The 20,977-nt window shown below is 35.8% G+C and overlaps 1 protein-coding gene and 1 long non-coding RNA gene across 2 annotated transcripts in view; one reads left to right on the top strand and one right to left on the bottom strand.

The window, feature by feature from the left end:
• LOC150096440 (general transcription factor IIE subunit 1-like) overlaps positions 1-20,977 on the bottom strand; it is a 175,629-nt gene that overhangs the window by 45,054 nt on the left and 109,598 nt on the right. Inside the window, exon 5 of the mRNA XM_090409095.1 lies at positions 5,784-6,012. Within this exon, the coding sequence (XP_090265221.1) occupies positions 5,784-6,012 (229 nt within the window). The remainder of the gene's footprint in view (positions 1-5,783; positions 6,013-20,977) is intronic.
• The window catches only part of LOC150096441 (uncharacterized), a 131,568-nt gene that overhangs the window by 87,884 nt on the left and 22,707 nt on the right, over positions 1-20,977 (top strand). The window lies entirely within an intron of this gene.

Here is a 20,977-nt window from a genome sequence, read left to right as displayed (position 1 = left end):
TGGAAAAGGCATATGACAAGATATCAAGAGAGAAGCTATTCAATATGCTACAGTTATATGGTGTCAATGGGGCATTATATCAAGCAATACTTAGTCTTTATTTCAGTTTTAAGTCAGCAGTTAGAATTAAAGGAAGTACAGGAAGATGGTTTAATGTTAAATGTGGTGTCAGACAAGGATGTACATTATCCCCTCTGTTATTCATTATCTACATGGATGTCATTATGAAGGAAAGTGGTATTAAACATGATATCAAAATTGGATATGTTAATGTCAGCTCTTTACTTTATGTGGACGATGTTATACTTCTAAATAAATTCACTACAAATCTGCAAGATTCCCTGACTAAATTGAATAACTGTTGTGATAGATATAGTATGAAGGTCAGCAATAAAAAGACAAAGACAATGAAAACAGGCAGAAACGTTGAAATTGTCAACGGAGAACCTGTGGAACAAGTAAAACATTTCAGCTACTTAGGCACAATTTTTAGTGAAGATGGTAAATTAAATATGGAAATGGACAACAGAATCAACAAAGCTGGTATGGTAGGAAGTCAAATTAATTAATTCATATGGAATAAGACAGAAATTAGTCGGAACACTAAATTAGCTGTATACAAGACAGTGTTCAAACCAGTTTTAACTTATGGATCTGAGAGCTGGGTCAGAAGTAAAACACTTGATCAAAGACTAGAGACTGCAGATATGAGAATCCTGAGAAAGATTAAGGGAACAAACAAATGTCATCAATGGCAATATCATATTAAAAACGAGGATATTAGGCAACAACTTGACATTGTCAGCATTGAGAAATGCGTTATCAGAGCTAATTTCAGGTGGTATGGTCACTTAAACAGAATGGGTGAGCAAAGATTATTAAAACAAGTGTTCTCTGCCAGGTTGGCAGGAAAACGACCCAGAGGAAGACCAAAATATAGGTGGACTGATACGGTACAAAGAGCCTTAGATGATAGAAATATCATCATCATCATCAAATTCCTGCCATGTACCGTCAAGGGGTGTACAGGATATGACAGTACTACATGAAAAATTTATATCATTAATAACTTCCTATCTACAATTTACCTCCAAATCAGTCTGTTACTTGTCAAGACTCCAACATTATCAGATCTTATATTTCTATCATCTAAGGCACTTCGTACCGTATCAATCCACCTATATCTTGGTCTTCCTCTGGGTCGTTTTGCTACCAACCTGACAGAGAACATTTATTTTGCTAATCTTTCCTCACCCATTCTGTTTAGGTGACCATACCACCTGAGATTAGCTCTGCTAACGCATTCCTGGATGCTGACAATGTCAAGTTCTTTCCTAATATCCTCGTTTTTAATATGATATTGCCATTGATGCCATCTGTTCACGCCTCTAATCTTTCTCAGGACTCTCATATCTGCGTTCTCTAGTCTTTGGTCAAGTGTTTTACTTCTGACCCAGCTCTCAGATCCATGAGTTAAAACTGGTTTGAACACTGTCTTGTATACAGCTAATTTAGTGTTCCGACTAATTTTTCTCTTATTCCATATGAATTTATTCAACTGACTTCCCACCATACCAGCTTTGCTAATTCTGTTGTCTATTTCCGTATTTAATTTACCATCTTCACTAAAAATAGTGCCGAAGTAGCTGAAATGTTTTACTTGTTCCACAGGTTCTCCATTCACAACACAGTTGACATTTTCAATGATTCTGCCTATGTTCATTGTCTTTGTCTTTTTATTGCTGACCTTCATACCATATCTATTACAACAGCTATTCAATTTAGTCAGGGAATCTTGCAGACTTGTAGCGGATTTATTTAGAAGTATAACATCATCCGCATAAAGCAAAGACCAGACATTAACATCTCCAATTTTGATATCATGTTTAATACTGCTTTCCTTCATAATGTGATCCATATAGATAAAGAATAACAGAGGGGATAATGTACATCCTTGTCTCACACCAGATTTAACATTAAACCATCTTCCTGTATTTCCTTCAATTCTAACTGCTGACTTACAACTCAAATAAAGACAAAGTATTGCTTGATATAATGCCCCACTGACACCATATAACTGCAGCATATTGAATAGCTTCTCTCTTGGCACCTTATCATACGCCTTTTCCAAATCGACAAAACTTAAATACAAGATCTTTGTTATATTCCCATGCTTTCTCGACTATTTGTCGTAAAGTGAAGATCTGATCCTGACAGCCTCTGTTTGGCCTGAATCCAGCTTGTCCTTCACCAAGCTTTTCTTCCACAATTCTTCTCAAACGTTTCTCAAGTATACTTGCATAGATCTTACCAGGAACACGCAGTAGGAAAATACCTCTGTAATTCTCACATTCAGTTTTATTTCCCTTTTTATATATGAGTACTATGAGAGCTCTACTACAATCATCGGGAATTTGTCCCTCTGTCCAGGCTTTCTGAACTATGCAGTGCTGCCACTGTAAGACTTTTGTACCACCACACTTCAGCATTTCTGGTCGAATATCATCTACTCCAGCTGCCTTTCCACATTTCAAGCCTTTGATGACTTTTTGTACTTCACGTATGGATATGTGTTCCTGCCTGCATACCTGGTCAATGTTTTTTACAAATGTGCTGTCATCACTGCTTGTTTCATTTAGCAGTTTTTCAAAGTAATTACTCTATACTTCAAGGATATCTTTTTCTCCAGTTTTCATGTCATCATTATCATCTCTAACTCCTTTTACAGCACTCTTCATATCTGAGAGCGGCTGAACTTTTATTCGCTTTAAAACTTTTTTACATGTTATTCTTTTCAATATGAACAATTTTATCCTGCTCAAGACTAAATAGTGATCACTTCCAATTTCAAATCCTCTATACCCTCTGGTGTCCTGCAACAGGGAGAAAACATCACTATCAACAATAACATAATCAATGAGACTTTTCTTATTCCTAGCCTCTTCTCTCCATGTGAATTTGTGCATATTTTTATGTTGGAACATGGTGTTAGTAATAACCAGTCCATGTCCTGAGCAGAAATCCAACAGATATTTGCCATTATTATTAGTTTTGCTCTTTTCTCCAAATTTCCCCAAAATATTTTTGTATGTCTCACAATCATTTCCTACTCTGCTATTTAGATCCCCAACAAGGACCAACTTTTCCTTTTCATTGTATCCGTTGCTTTTTCTAAAGCGTCAAAAAATTCCTCCACTTCTACCTTAGTAGAACCTTCTGTGGGACCATAGGCACAAATAAGTGTCATTGTCCAGTTCCCCATTCTGATATTTACCCACATCATTCTACTTGAGACTGCCTGCTTCAAGAAGATTAGCCTCGTATTTTGTGTTGAATACTATGGCTACTCCTTCTTTTCCTTGTTGTCATTGCCTGAATATAACATTTTGTATTTATTGCTCAGAAAGATCTCACCAGTTTTGGTCTTTTTTGTTTCAGTCACCCCTATTATGTCGATCTGGTACTTATCTAATTCCTCAGCTAGCTCCATTTTTTTGCCATTCAGGCTTCTTACCTTGATAGTACCGATCTTTAACTCTGGTGATGTTGAGTTGGGGTTTGTTTTCAGATTTGTTCGCCCTGGTTTCCAGGCGAAAACAACAGGGGGCCTTGTTTAACCGAGCGACACCCCAGCTGGCATGAAATTTTGTCATGTTGTACCATCATTTTTTATTTTGGTTTAACCAATAAGAATACAATTTGGTCGGCTAAATCCCAAATTGCCAGCCCATCCTCGTTCGTTCAGTATCCAAGTAGATATCCAACAGGGTGCACCACGAGAAGGTGAGAATTGGACATTATGTCAGAAGCCCTGGTCGGTTCTCCGCATTCCTTTAAAGGCTATGTGGAGGTCTCCTCTCAGTTATACAGCTTTGTCCCTTAAGCACCCCTTAGAAGTTCTGATAATGTTGGAATCTTCACAAGTAACAGATTGATTTGGAGGAAAATTGTAGATAGGAAGTTAGTAATGAGGTAAATTTTTCATGTAGTACTATCATATCCTGTACACCCCTTGAGGCACCCCATGGCAGGAATTTGATGATGCTGAAGAGACAATGATTTGATTAACGGTTATTCTACTGGCCTGTCCTCTAGTGAAAATAAAATAAAATTACAATAAATAAATGAAATAAAATAAATTAATTACATCAAAGTTATATTCTATTTAAGACAACATCAGAGAAACATTTCATATAGATTGCTAATTCTTAAATGGAACATTTCGAGCAACGTGCTCGATTCCTCTTCTTTAAAACCCAAACTCTGGCTTAGATAAGTCAACGATGTTTTCGCTATCTGGACTCATAGCCTGAAGATGGTACATGTACCATCTTCAGGACTGAGGTAAGGTGGTACATGTACCACCTTACCTCAGTCCTGAAGATATTTTCAGGTGCAAACTTTGTTTGCTTACACTTGGATAAAGGATTAGACTAAATTTATTAGTCTAACCAAGTGCAAAATAAACTTCCAACTTCATACCATTTAGTATCTCTAACATGGGCACAAAATATAATTTTCAAATCGTTACAAATAAAAACCTTTAAAATCATGTATTATTTAATGCTGTAGGACAAAAAATTCTTTATCCTATGGGACTGCACTCGCCCCTGAAATGTATGGTGACTCAGTTGCTTGGTGATGTCCTTACCAGGTGATCCTGTTGTATGCTTTTCTGGAGGCTTCAACTCTCTGAAGATTAGTCACTTCACACACACACACCATCCATCCATTCATCTCATTGACAGTCTACCTTTCCACCTTTTTCAGGAACTTTACCTTCTATTACTTTTTGGAGAAGTCCTCCTTCCATTCTTTCAATGTGTCCAAAGTGTTTCAACTTTCTTCTGTCAACATTCTTTAGTCCAAGAAACATATTACCATATGGAGTCTAAATTCTTTATACTTTTCTATGATCTGTATAAGGCAGAGGATCTGATATCTAGTACCCTTATCTTTCCTAAAACTTGATTGTTCCTCAGGCATCTCTGCAACAACTTTGGCCTCAATCCTATTTCGAATGGTCTTTAATAAAATCTTGCTTTCATGAGAGATTAAACTAATAGTTCTTGCAGTTCTTCATATTTCCATTCTTGTGTAGAATGGAGATATGAAGAATTGCATGAAAACTAGCTTCTTCCAGTCTCTATGTAACTATCCTGTTTCCCATATCTATATAAGAGTATTTCATAGATTGATTACTCTAGTAATCAATCAATGAAATACTCTTATCCCTCCATCCCCTGTGACCTTAACTAACTCTGCTGGGATTCCATTTGCACCCAGAGCCTTACTATTGTTAAGATGTTTAAGTGCTCTTTCAACTTCATGCCTAAGCAGAGGAGGTTCCAAATCGAAAATTTTGCTAATGAGAGAGTGCCTCCAAATTTTCCTCATCCTAAAATGTTCCAATTCATATACAATTTTAATGATCAACTGAAACTGTTGCCAAATTTTGACGTTCCTGCCTTTATTTCTTGATTAATTATGGTTGCCAATGAACATACACACACTACTAGTATACATGATTTCTTATATACATTCTTGATTTGCTTAATGATATTATAATTAAAATCACTACATAAAAATTCTGCCATAATTTCACTGAAATGAATTTCTACTTGATTTGCTTAATGATATTATAATTAAAATCACTACATAAAAATTCTGCCATAATTTCACTGAAATGAATTTCTACATATTAATAAATATTATATGTAAATATATCTTAACTACAGAGTAGAAACAATACTAAGTGATAATATAACAAAAATTATTCATACCTGCTGAGTGTAATGGCTCTGGATGGTTTACTTCATCTTCTGATTCACTTGTATCACTTTCCTCTCCACTTCCAGGAATTACAGGTTGTGATCCCATGCCTTTTCTCTCATGAGCAAGAAGAGCCTTCATTATATCATCATGATTCTGACCAAAAATTTCAGGAAACTGTGGGGGACTGGTATTACTAACAAGTTTTTCTTTTTTCCCTTGGAAAAGGTGTTCTGAGAGCTGCACATTAAACAAACATTCATGTTTTCATCACAGCATTTACTATAAACTCCACAACTCAAATTCATTCCCTGTCAGGGACATGTATACTTATACTATGCTTAAACTGGAGGTGTCTAAATTTTCTGTATATACATGCTATAATCCTTGGCAATCCTATCATATTTTATATATGTAGAAAGAATATAATCATTATTATTATTCTCATAGAAAGGCTTAGACGTTAGTTATACATGTTTATTAAATCACTTAAGGAATTTACAATCATATAAATTAAAAATTAAACTTTAATCTATATTCCAATATTTCGGCAACGTCACGTTGCCATTTTCAGAGGAACTTAAAATAAAGACACGTGCATGCAGGCATTACACACAGTAACAGAGGATGAAGCAGGAACCAACCATATGGCTTTGCTACATTGATGATGTGTTCGCTATTTGCCACATGGCTCTGATACACTCCTCTCCTTCCTAACACACCTCAACAATCAACACCCCAGAATCAAGTTCACCCTGGAAAAAGAGAAAACTAACAGCCTCCCGTTCTTAGACACACTAGTCACCCACCAGCCTGATGGAACCTTGGTTTTCTCAGTTTATAGAAAACCCACCCATCAGGCAGATACGTTCACCAACAATTCCCCCCCCCCCCCCTCACAACGATATGGAGTTATTAAGACACTACACAACAGGGCTAAACTTATTGGAAGTTTATTTTGCACTTCGTTAAACTATAATAAATTTAATTTAATCCTTTATCCAAGTTTTGCACCTGAAAATATCTTCAAGACGGAGGTAAGGTGGTACATCCCTTGGCAACTCAGAGCAAAGGTGGACCAAGCTCTCATCACTCCTTGTCTTAGCATCTCCCATTATGCAAAGCACATCTCCCTGCAGACATGTATCTTGCTATGCATTAAGGGAAGGTCCACTACCCAGACTGGTTTCAACCTTTATTGAGGTCTGGTCAGTGGGAGGCAAACCCAGAGTGGTGACACTAAGGCAGAAGCAATGGAGTGGTCATATTTACCTATACGAGTTGCCAACTGGTGTACCACCTTATTATTAAATTACTCTGGATTTAGAGAAAGGTATTGGAAGTTTATTTTGCACTTGGTTAGACTATAATAAATTTAGTTTAATCCCCAAACAAAAATATTTTGGGAAAATTTGGAGAAAAGAGCAAAGCTAATAATAATGGCAAATATCTGTTGGATTTCTGCTCGGGACATGGACTGGTTATTACTAACACCATGTTCCAACATAAAAATGTGCACAAATTCACATAGAGAGATGAGGCTAGGAATAAGAAAAGTCTCATTGACTATGTTATTGTTGATAGTGATGTTTTCTCCCTGGAGCAGGACACCAGAGTGTACAGAGGATTTGAAATTGGAAGTGATCACTATTTAGTCTTGAGCAGGATAAAATTGAATTTCATACTGAAAAGAATAACATGTAAGAAAGTTTTAAAGAGAATAAAAGTTGAGCAGCTCTCAGATGTGAACTGTAGACTAAAATACACAAAGATTATTGAAGAAAAAATGAAAGAGTTTGAGAACAGGAATCAAACCTTGGAGTTTCAGTGGCAAACTCTGAAGAAAACAGTGATTGATTCTGCCAGAGAGGCATGTGGTGAGGTTGTCTGTAAGGATAAAAAAATCAGAACTTCCTGGTGGACACAGGAAGTTAAAGAGGCAGTGAAGGAAAAGAAGAAAGCATACCAAAAGTTCCTGTCAAATAAGTCAGCTTGTGCTCTTAGAGAATATAGAGACAAATGCAAGAATGCTAAACACTGTGTAAAACTAGCTAAACAAAGTCATGGGAGGACTTTGGCAAGAATATAGAAAATAAATATCAAGAAGGTGGCAAAATATTCTGGAGGTTGTTGAAGAAGCTTAAGAATGGAGGAAAGAGTGCTGTAAAAGGAATCAGAGATGATAAAGGTGACATGAAAACGGGAGAAAAAGATATCCTTGAGTAATTACTTTGAAAAACTGCTAAATGAAACAAGCAGTGATGACAGCACAGTGGTAAAAAACACTGACCAGGCATGCAGTCAGGAATACATATCCATACTTGAAGTAGAAAAAGCCATCAAAGGCATGAAATGTGGAAAGGCAGCAGGAGTAGATGATATTCGACCAGAAATGCTGAAGTATGGTGGTATAAGAGTCTTACAGTGGCTGCAGCGCATAGTTCAGAAAGCCTGGACAGAGGGACGAATTCCTGATGATTGGAGTAGAGCTCTCATAGTTCCCATATATAAAAAGGGAAATAAAACTGCATGTGAGAATTATAGAGGTATTTCCCTACTGAGCGTTCCTGGCAAGATCTATGCAAGTATGCTGGAGAAACGGTTGAGAAGAATTGTGGAAGAAAAGCTTGGTGAAGAACAAGCTGGATTCAGGCCAAATAGAGGCTGTCAGGATCAGATCTTCAATTTACGACAAATAGTCGAGAAAGCATGGGAATATAACAAACATCTGTATTTAAGTTTTGTCGATTTGGAAAAGGCATATGACAAGGTGCCATGAGAGAAGCTATTCAATACGCTGCAGTTATATGGTGTCGATGGGGCATTATATCAAGCAATACTTAGTCTTTATTTGAGTTGTAAGTCAGCAATTAGAATTGAAGGAAGTACAGGAAGATGGTTTAATGTTAAATCTGGTGTGAGACAAGGAGACATTATCCCCTCTGTTATTCATTATCTATATGGATCACATTATGAAGGAAAGTGGTATTAAACATGATATCAAAATTGGAGATGTTAATGCCAGCTCATTGCTTTATGCGGATGATGTTATACTTCTAAATAAATCCACTACAAGTCTGCAAGATTCTCTGACTAAATTGAATAGCTGTTGTAATAGATATGGTATGAAGGTCAGCAATAAAAAGACAAAGACAATGAAAATAAGCAGAATCATTGAAAATGTCAACTGTGTTGTGAATGGAGAACCTGTGGAACAAGTAAAACATTTCAGCTATTTAGGCACGATTTTTAGTGAAGATGGTAAATTAAATATAGGAATAGACAACAGAATCAGGAAAGCTGGTATGGTGGGAAGTCAATTGAATAAATTCATATGGAATAAGAGAGAAATTAGTCAGAACACTAAATCAGCTGTATACAAGACAGTGTTCACACCAGTTTTAACTTATGGATCTGAGAGCTGGGTCAGAAGTAAAACACTTGATCAAAGACTAGAGACTGCAGATATGAGAATCCTGAGAAAGATTAAGGGAACAAACAAATGTCATCAATGGCAATATCATATTAAAAATGAGGATATTAGGAAAGAACTTGACATTGTCAGCATCCAGGAATGCGTTAGCAGAGCTAATCTCAGGTGGTATGGTCACTTAAACAGAATGGGCGAGGAAAGATTAGCAAAACAAGTGTTCTCTGCCAGGTTGGCAGCAAAACGACCCAGAGGAAGACCAAGATATAGGTGGATTGATACGGTACAAAGTGCCTTAGACAATGGAAATATAAGATCTGATAATGTTGGTGTCTTGACAAGTAACAGACTGATTTGGAGGAAAACTGTAGATAGGAAATTAATAATGATGTAATTTTTTTCATGTAGTACTATCATATCCTGTACACCCCTTGAGGGTACATGGCAGGAATTTGATGATGATGATGATTAGTTTAATCCTTTATCCAAGTGTAAGCAAACAAAGTTTGCGCCTGAAAATATCTTCAGGACTGAGGTAAGGTGGTACATCGCTTGGCAACTCAAAGCAAAGGTGAACCAAGCTCTCTCATCACTCCTTGTCTTAGTATCTCCCATAATGCAAAACACATCTCCTTGCAGACATGTATACTGCTATGCATTAAGGGAAGGGTCACTACCCAGACTGGTTTCGACCTTTATTGGGGTCCGGTCAGTGGGAGGCAAACCCAGAGTGGTGAAACTAAGGCAAGAGCAATGGAGAGGTCATATTTACCTATACGAGTTGCCAGCTGGTATACCACCTTATTATTAAATTACTCTGGATTTAGAGAAAGATGTTTGAAGTTTATTTTGCGCTTGGTTAGACTATAATAGACTAAAATTTTGGTTAGTCCACCTTTGCTCCGAGTTGCCAAGGGATGTGTATCACCTTACCTCAGTACTGAAGATATTTTCAGGCACAAACTTTGTTTGCTTACACTTGGATAAAGGACTAAACTAAATTTATTATAGTTTAACCAAGTGCAAAATAAACTTCCAACATCTTTCTCTAAATCCAGAGTAATTTAATAATAAGGTGCTACACCGGTTGGCAACTCGTATAGGTAAATATGACCACTCCATTGCTTCTGCCTTAGTTCTTTTTTGAAGTTCTTTTTATTTTTATTTCATCATCCTTAATGATATTTGAGGCTCTGCTTTTTTAAATCTGCAATGATACCTAATTTTTATTGAGAATGGTGAAATGAGCTTGCATGCAAGTACTTATCTGTGTGGGCTGGTTTTCTGTAGACCTCTAACTCCTCAAGACATATCAGATATTCAAATTTCTTCTTGAAGCTCATCTTGTAGAAAAACTTACAGATACTCAAGTCATCCCAACAGATATATTGACCAATTCAGATGTGGTTTTGTTATTTAAAAACATTCCAGTTGAAGAATATTCTTGGATATTCTTGCAGACCTATTTCTACCTGACATTACACATTCCAATCTTCTTTCTTCACTTGGAAAGAAAGATTTTTAGGAAGAAAAAAGTCCTAGAACAGACAATCCTAGTGGAGAATGTAGAGTATGTGTTTATTATCTGGAAGCATACCCAGAAAGACCTTGAAGATTTTGTGTAATTCCTGTATAATCACCATCCAAACATCAAGTTCACTGGAAATGGAAAAAGATGATAAATTATCATTCCTAGACAACAGAAAGCCAACCCACAGTAGGTTCTTAGATTCAAGTTCTTTTCATAATCCTCAACAAAAATTAGTTATCATTAGATTAAAAAACAGAGTGTTCAATATAATTAAGAATGATGAAATCAAAAGAAAAAACTTACAATCATATTCTGCCAATTCCTCCTAAATGGCTACTCAAGGAAGTTATCTCATCTCATTTTCCTGTTTCCCTCTTCTACCTTGTGGTGTCGAGGGTTTTTATTAATTTCGGACCTGAACCATTCTCAGGATAAGGTGGTCAAGCTCTATGCCCCGGTGTATCCTGTGTCTGTAATGTGTTGAGTTCTCAAGGTCAATTTGCCTGCTTTGCAGGATGAAAACCCCCAGATAAACTGGGGAGAAAAACCCTACTGTCCACGCCCAAGACTGGCTAACTTGGCTATGGCTGAGGAGGATCCTTAAGCTCCTCACATTGTCGACAGGAATCGAACCTAGGACACTCCTTCCCCAGGCATATGGTTGTGAAGAGCAAAGCCACTAGGCTAACTGCACAAACTCAAGGATGTTATTAAAGAAATTATTACATTCTGACAAATAGTTATTATTATATTCTGGTCCCACAAAAGAACAGAAATCCATTATAAAAGCACCATCTCCTTATCCTATACTCACAATGCATCAAGACAAACAGTTTGATTATTAAAATTCATCAGGCAGTTAAAACCTTACAAGCTTCCTACATTCTCCTAAAGACATTCTATTGTATAAACACCTGGAGTTCATACAATATCCTTTGTTCCTGTGGAAAAGTATATAGATCAAACTAGGACAAGTTGGGAAAATCTGTAAAAAAGCATGTAAGCAATGTTGAAAACAAGAGAGAAGAAAAGAGTTGTATAGTTGCACACATTTTCACAGAACATCACACTGTATACTGGCCATGTGGCTCCATATCTTACTTAAAGGAATACACTTTCACTAGAATGTTCAAAGAGACTTCTGAGGTAATTTGCTCACAAACACACATAACAGGAATTACACTTCAGAGATCTAGAAGTCATTAATTTGTGTATGCAACATTCAAGATCTCTGTTATGCCAGCATCACCTACAAGTTTTACACAACAATGTGCAGATTGCATACGATGCCTAACAATACATTGACTGACTATCCACTATCCAATTTGTAAAATAATGGCTGTGGGAAGTGTTATCTATTTTTGTATATTCCTTGTAAATCTTCCTGAAGATGTCAGCAAAGAAAGATAGCAAAACATGTAGAAGACATATTTAGTTTAAAAATCTACAAATTTAACCCATTCTAATTATTTATATATTTGATAAAAAGTCCTCATAGCTGTTACAATTTTTTAATTTTTTTTATTATAATTAGGCCTTTATTCACTAAACAATTCTAAATGATAACAATTTTTCGTTGACTTTATGGTGGGTATTTAGGATCAAAATTAAGCAAAACAAACTTAAGCTGAAATACATGTCAAAAATGGCTGTACGTTCAATTGTGACAATGAATGCTGTCATAATACAAGAATTACATCATTTTTATGATTGTCTGCAATCATTTCATTGCTTGTTTTTTAACGTTTCCACTTCTGTCTCATATATACGTATATTTGAATCCAGAGTATGCTTTCAGAGATGAACTATAGACTCAAGTACAGAAATAATATTGCAAAAAAAAAAAAAAACACTTAAAGATTTTGAATACAAGAAACAAATCAGGGAGACACAGTGGAAAAATTTTATGAAACAGTTGATTAGTTTAGCCAGGGAAGCATATGTGGAAGTTCATGGTAGACTCAAGAAGTTAATGAGACAGTCCTGGAAAAGAAGAAATTATATTAAAAGTTTTTGGCATGTAATCAGCATATAGTTTAAGAGAATTTAGAGAAAAATATAAGAAAGCTAATTAATGCATAAAAGTAGTGAAATAAAACTCATAGGAAGAAACAAGGTGGCAAAAGCTGAAGATATTTTGGATATTTGGAGAGATTGATTTAAAAAATGAGATGAGCAGCAACAGAACAATGCAAGAAAATACTTGATGAAAACAATCAAAAGGATATATATCAACACTTGAGGTAAAATCAATTGCTAAAAAATCAAAATGTGGAAAGGCAGTCAGAGTAGATGTCATGACCAGAAATGATTAGATATAGAGTATAAAAGATGTACAGCAGCTATATCATAATATTCAGAAGGGCTGGTTAGAAGGTAGAATCACACATGACTGGAGTAGAGCCCATAGAATCCATTTATAAAAAGGGAAAAGAAATAATGTGAGAATAACAGAATTTCCCTACTAAGTGTTCTGGGTGAGTTATGCAAGCAATAGGCAAAGAAAATTATGGAAGAGAAATCTGAGGAAGCACAAGCTGGATTCATACCACATTGAGGTTATTAGGATAAGATTTTCACTTTAGATAGGACAAACAGTTGAGAATCATGGGAATATAACAGATGTGTTTTTAAGTTTTGTATATATATATATATATATATATATATATATATATCTGAAGAAGGCTTTTGATAGCATGCCAAATTAAACAAAGCAATGCATAGTCTATATTAAAGTTCTAAGTCATTACAAAGTTGAAGAATTTTAAATCAAACCACCTTCCCAAGCAGAAGATGGTTTGACATAAAACCAGATATAAAACAAGTATCCACACTATGCCCACTCTTATTCATCATCCATATTATTATTATTGAATGGGAACTTAAATGGAGTTTGAAGACTTGTAGTGGGAGATTTCCTTGAAAGCAAGGAAGGGTATGATACAAGGGTGGACTGGAAAGTTCTCAGCCTCAACCATAGATGGCAACACTATCGGCAAGATTTTTTTTTCTAAGTTGGTACATCTGTCATAAGCATCCATGTGAAATTGCATGTCATTCTATCAAGTAATTTGTTTTATACAGCTGGCTGAAGCAAAAGTATCTCTTTTTTCTGTATCCCTTGAAATGGATAAGAATGAGTATTGTGCGGTTATAAAATTCTTTGTAAAAGAAGATTTAACGGTAAAAGAAATTCATTCGAAGTTCATAAAAGATTATGGGCACTCTTCTTCGTTTTCAACAATTAAGAATTGGGCTGCCGAGTTTAAACATGGTCATACCAGCCTTGAAGATGATCCACGTGAAGGATGTCCAAAAAAGTGTAAGAACACCAGAAATCATTGATGAAGTGCACGATATGGTAGTGCAAGGTTTCCCAAACTTTTCCTATGACGGAACACTTCACAAATCCTGAAATTTTAATGGAACACCTTGGTTAGAGTCGAGTATCATCGGTCTTGCATTCAATGTAAAGCTCAGTACACACTATTGCCGCAGCACGCTGTATCGCATTGCAAAAATGCGACAGTGCACACTACAGGCGGCCACATCGCATCGACCTTGCTGCACGTTTCCTAGAATAGATACCGCCGTACTTACTTTCATTCGGAGGTGTTATCAACTGAAGGTGGCTGAGTCAAGGCCAGCGAGCGCTGGCCTTAAGCACAACCCACACGTAACGTGAGGAGCGCCTGATTTTCAAACATGTTTGAACTTGTCGCAGCATTTAAAACCATTTCAGGCTCATATTAATTTTAAACATTTTTCATGGTACACTTATTCACTTTGCTCAGAACACTGGTGTTCCGCAGAACATAGTTTGGGAAATGCTATGGTAGTGGATGACGGTGAGTCAAAGTGCATGAAATTGCTGAGACTATAAGCATTTCAAAAGAACGTGTAGGATATATTTTGCATGAAGAATTGCAAATGAAAAATGCACAAGATCGGTGCCACTCTTGCTCACAGCAGATCAAAAATGCACTTGCATGAAAATTGATTTTGTGCGTCAATTTATTACGATGGATGAAACTTGGATTCATCATTACACACCAGAATCCAAGTAGCAATCAAATCAGTGGATAGAAGCCGGTTGTTCAGCACCAAATAAGACAAAGTCGGTTCCATCAGCAGGAAAGGTCATGGCATCAGTCTTTTGGGATGCTAAAGGCATTTTGTTTATTAATTATCTTGAAAAGGGTAAAACAATAACTGGGGAATATTATTCTGATCTTTTAACCAGACAAAAAAATTCGTGAGAAAAGACCAGGTTTGCAGAAGGAAAAAAGTCATCTTTCATCAGGACAATGAACCTGCCCACAAAGGTATTTTGGCAATGGGAAAATTAAGGGATCTGCTATGAATTGTTGGAACATCCCCAAATCTCTTCCCCAGATTTGGCTCCCTCTGACTTCTATCTCTTCCCACAACTAAAATCTTCCTCGCTGGTCAGCGTTTTTCTTCGAATCAAGAAGTGATTGCAGCTGTAGAGGGGTATTTTGGAGATCTTACTGAGAACCACTACAGGGATGGGATAATGGCGCTGGAGCATCACTGGAATAAATATATTAGTCTTAAGGGAGATTATGTTGAAAAATAAAAATAATTTTGAAATTATAAGTTAGTTTTTTCATTGTTAGGCAGAGAACTTTTCAGACCACCCTTGTTTTTGTGTGATAGCCTTCAACCAACAAAGCACTGACTGGCAGCCTATTCTCCATTCTTCAAGGGAAAAAAATCTAGTCCTTACACCCTTGCTAACCACGTTCTTATTCAATTTTCAGGGATGACCCCTTGTTCTGTCCCTAAAACCAAGTGCTAAAAAATTTCTTTATCAATCCTATAAAACCCAGTTAGTTACATTACTAACTTTTTTTCATATTCCCTCATTTCTACCTATTAACCAATTTCTGAAATCCACAAATCCTCAATCTGTCATCATAGGGAGCAGTACACAGACCATTGGCCATCTTGGTCACTTGACTCTGGATCCTCTAGACCACAGCAACCTCATTCTAAAGAAACCCAGGTGACCAAACTGCTGCACAGTAATCAAGATGATGTGATATCAAAGCCTTATTAAAAGAAATTATAACTTCTTTATCTCTGCTTGTTAGTGTATTCTTCAATAACGAAATAATCCTAAGAACTATTGCAGTTCCCCTAACAATCAGGGATAATCTGAAAAAGAAAGATAATATTATCTTTTACCAATCTTGTCTTTTCATGTGTCCTCTCCCTCCAAATCGACTTCCATGTGTCTCCCCCATGTCCTGTGGTGTGCCTCTCTGCTGCATTCCTCGTATGAGAGATAGGTCCATTATTCTATATTTTTCATCCACTCAAGTCTTTATCTTCCTCTCCCTCTCTTTCCTTCAAGAAGTGTCCTTTGTAGGCAATGCCTAAGAATATGTTCAAAATAGCTGACTTTTCTTTTTTAATTTCTTTTATCAGGCTCTGTTTTCACCTACTCTTTCTAGTACCTCTTTGTTTGTCTTTCCATGATATCCTCAGAATTCTTCACAGCATCCACATTTCACACTCAAATTGGAAAGTGCCAAGGTCTCTACTCCATATAGTAATGTCGACCGTATGTAACATTTGGAGATTCTTAGTCTTGTTTTCAAATTTAGTTCTCTGGATATCATTAGGCTTTACACATTATTGAAGATGGACTTCGCAATATCAATCCTTATAATTTCATCTTTTGTCCTTCTATTCGCTGTGATCAAGCTGAGGTATATATATGTTTGCACTTGTTCTAGTTTATTTCCTTTTATATCAATGTATATTTTTGGTCTTTTGAAATTATCATGATTTTTGTCTTTTTAAAGTTGAAATTGAGGCCATACTGTTAGCTGTACTTGAGGGTTTCATCTTGAGGTCATATTTGTTTTCAGCTAGGAATGTATCATCTGCATATTAGTATTAATGTAGGGAGCAGAAATATTAATATTTCTGGCCCCTACATAAATTCCTTTGAGGATACTAATTTTATTAAATATTTCTTCTGCGTATAGGTTAAAGAGAATCGGAGACAAGACACAGCTTCGCCTCACACCTTTTGAACTGGGAATTCTTCTGAGGTCTCTCCATTTATTCTCAAAGATGCAGTCTGTTCCCAGTAAAGATTAGTTATTAGCCTAATGTCTTTTCTGTCCATGCCTATTTTTGAAAGAATTTCAATTAATTGCTCATGTTGAACATTGCTGAATGCCTTTTTGAGATCTATGAAACAGAGATACAATTTTTTTTTTATTTTTCTAAATATCTTTCTATAATGGTTCTGATGTTGAAAATACCTTCTCCTACCTACATCTTCCTTAAGGAAACTTTGTGTATCACTTATTTCTGTTTATTTTTCTTTTATTTCTTTCAAGAATACCATACAAGAGAACTTTGATACTTGACTGATGAGGCTAATTGTCCTGAACTCTTCGCATGTTGTAGCTTTTGTTTTTTTGAGGGGGCTTGGAACATAAATTGAGTGGTTAATATCTTTAGGTAGAATCCAGTCTCATGTATCTTATTACATAATTTTGTTAGGAATTTCAGTCCTTCATGTAGAGCTCCTCAACCACCCTGCAAAGATATTATCTATTCATGCAGATTTATGTGGTTTTAGTTTTCTGACAGTATTTTCAACTTTGCAAAGTAAAATGGATGGTCCTTCTAAATCTGTTTGTTTGAGAATATTATTTCTTTGTTGTTCATATAATTTCATTGTATATTCAACCCATTTTTCCATCATTTCTTTTTTATCAATTAGTATGAATCTCTAATGAAACTTGCGTGATTTACTTTATTTGTACTGTTTGTCATTTCTCTGGTTCTGTGCTTTCTATCAAGGTTTTCTGTCTGTACATTTATTCTTAATCCATTCCTCCTTGGCTTTCCTGAATTCTTTTTTATTTCTTTATTCATGCTTTTATATTTGGGTTTGTTCTTTGACTGTTTTCTTTGTTCCATCAACTAAAGATTTTTGCATTTATCCAAGTTAATGCCTTTGTCAAATAAATCAGCTTGTGCATTTAGAGAATACAGAGACAAATGCAAGAATGCTAAACACTGTGTAAAACTAGCTAAACAAAAGTCATGGGAAGACTTTGGCAAGAATATAGAAAATAAATATCAAGAAGGTGGCAAAATATTCTGGAGGTTGTTGAAGAAGCTTAGGAATGGGGGGAAAGAGTGCTGTAAAAGGAGTTAGAGATGATAAAGCTGACATGAAAACAGGAGAAAAAGATATCCTTGAAGTATGGAGTAATTACTTTGAAAAACTGCTATATGAAACAAGCAGTGATAGCACAGTGGTAAAACACACACTGACCAGGCATGCAGTCAGGAATACATATCCATACTTGAAGTAGAAAAAGTCATCAAAGGCTTGAAATGTGGAAAGGCAGCTGGAGTAGATGATATTCGACCAGAAATACTGAAGTATGGTGGTATAAGAATCTTACAGTGGCTGCACTGCATAGTTCAGAAAGCCTGGACAGAGGGACGAATTCTCGATGATTGGAGTAGAGCTCTCATAGTACCCATATATAAAAAGGGAAATAAAACTGAATGTGAGAATTACAGAGGTATTTCCCTACTGAGTGTTCCTGGCAAGATCTATGTAAGTAAACTTGAGAAATGGTTGAGAAGAATTGTGGAAGAAAAGCTTGGTGAAGAACAAGCTGGATTCAGGCCAAATAGAGGCTGTCAGGATCAGATCTTCACTTTATGACAAATAGTTGAGAAAGCATGTGAATATAACAGAGATCTGTATTTAAGTTTTGTCGATTTGGAAAAAGCATATGACAAGGTGCCAAGAGAGAAATTATTCAATACGCTACAGTTATATGGTGTCAATGGGGCATTATATCAAGCAATACTTAGTCTTTATTTGAGTTGTAAGTCAGCAGTTAGAATTGAAGGAAGTACAGAAAGATGGTTTAATGTTAAATCTGGTATGAGACAGGATGTACATTAGCTCCTCTGTTATTCATTATCGAAATGGATCACATTATGAAGTGGTATTAAACATGATATCAAAATTGGAGATGTTAATGTCAGCTCTTTGCTTTATGCGGATGATGTTATACTTCTAAATAAATCTGTAACAAGTCTGCAAGATTCTCTGACTAAATTGAATAGCTGATGTAATAGATATGGTATGAAGGTCAGCAATAAAAAGACAAAGACAATGAAAATAGGCAGAATCATTGAAAATGTCAACTGTGTTATGAATGGAGAACCTGTGGAACAAGTAAAACATTTCAGCTACTTAAGCACGATTTTTACTGAAGATGGTAAATTAAATATAGAAATAGACAACAGAATCAGCAAAGCTGGTATGGTGGGAAGTCAACTGAATAAATTCAGTTGACTTCCCACCATATGGAATAAGAGAGAAATTAGTCAGAACACTAAATTAGCTATATACAAGACAGTGTTCAAACCAGTTTTAACTTATGGATCTGAGAGCTGGGTCAGAAGTAAAACACTTGACCAAAGACTAGAGACCGCAGATATGACAGTCCTGAGAAAGATTATAGGCGTGAACAGATGGCATCAATGGCAATATCATATTAAAAACGAGGATATTAGGAAAGAACTTGACATTGTCAACATCCAGGAATGCGTTAGCAGAGCTAATCTCAGGTGGCACGGTCACTTAAACAGAATGGGCGAGGAAAGATTAGCAAAAAACAAGTGTTCTCTGCCAGGTTGGCAGGAAAACGACCCAGAGGAAGACCAAGGTATAGGTGGATTGATACAGTACAAAATGCCTTAGACGATAAAAATATAAGATCTGATAATGTTGGAATCTTGATAAGTAACAGACTGATTTGTAGGAAAATTGTAGATAAGAAGTTAGTAATGATGTAAATTTTTCATGTAGTACTATCATATCTTGTACACCCCTTGAGGGTACATGGCAGGAATTTGATGATAATGATGATTGTTAATGCTATTTTTGAAAGTTTGGCAGTTCATGTTAATTTCATCAATTGTTCTTCTATTTTGTGTGAGTTGCGGTGTCAGACTTGTTAAGGTAAATTTTTTTATAAAGCAGTCTTTAACTTCTCAGTTGTTAAGTGAGTCTGAGTTATATATTTCTCTTATGAATGGTTAGTTTAGGGATCCCAGACATCATGTATTTTATGGACGTTTTATGAAATTCTTCTTCAGAAAAGTATTGCAAGAGTGAGCAAGACTGATTAAATAATAAGAATATTGTCAAGTGAGAAGAGCATTACTGTATTAACAATCTATTTTGTATCTATAATGGTAAGTAAAAAACCATTTGAAGGCAACTTAAAGTGGCTGAATGAAAATATGCAGCCTAATAATTGGATTTACTATTGGCTTACTTATATTTTGTGCGTAGTAAACCTTACTACGCACACACTTGGAAAGTTAGAATCAATTTGTATGACTGGTATATGTGATGGATGCGAATACTAAACTTTCACCCTCAGTCAATAAGTGCGGGTGAAAGTATTTTTTTTCCAATGTATCTGGGATCACTAGGTTAGTTTGGTATCTTGAGTTTTATTTTGATGTTTGCAATCACTGGGTTATGATCATATCTTGTTATGGTTTGCTCCAGGATATGTTTATGTTTCTGTTATCACATTTTAGAATCTTTTGCTTATTATTATATATCAATTTGATTTCTATAGATGTCTAGAGAGCTTTTCCATGTATATAGGTTTATGGGAGGATGTTTAAATAATGTGTTTGCAATTATTAAGTCATTGGTTTCACAGAACTGGATCACTCTTTCACCCCTTTAATTTCTAATTCCAAGCCCTTGATTACCCATGCAGAATGAGATTTTTTCTGAACCTACTTTTGCATTTAGTTCGTCCATCATTATAATAATATCATCTCATTTAGTACTAGAGACTACCATCTCCATGTTAAACAAGTCGACTGTTGTTTTCGCCAGGGAACCAGGGCAAAACAGTGAAAACTCAGCTACTGGAACAAATCTGAAAACACACCCCAACTCAACATCACCAGAGTTAAAGATCGGTGCTATCAACATAAGAAGCCTGAATCGCAAAGAAACGGAGTTAGCTGAGGAATTAGATAACTACCAGATTGACATAATAGGAGTGACTGAAACAAAAAAGACAAAAACTGGTGAGATCTTTCTGAGCAATAAATACAAAATGTTATATTCAGGAAATGACAATCAAGGAAAAGAAGGAGTAGCCATAGTATTCAGCACTAAATACGAGGCTAAT

The sequence above is a fragment of the Typopeltis vanoorti genome, chromosome 19 (assembly GCF_054136105.1).
Source record: "Typopeltis vanoorti isolate ZY-2024b chromosome 19, IOZ_Tvanoo_1.0, whole genome shotgun sequence".
Classification (NCBI taxonomy): Eukaryota; Metazoa; Arthropoda; class Arachnida; order Uropygi; family Thelyphonidae; genus Typopeltis; species Typopeltis vanoorti.
The sequence above is the reverse complement of the archived record's forward strand: the minus strand, read 5'-3'. Positions and strand labels throughout refer to the sequence as shown.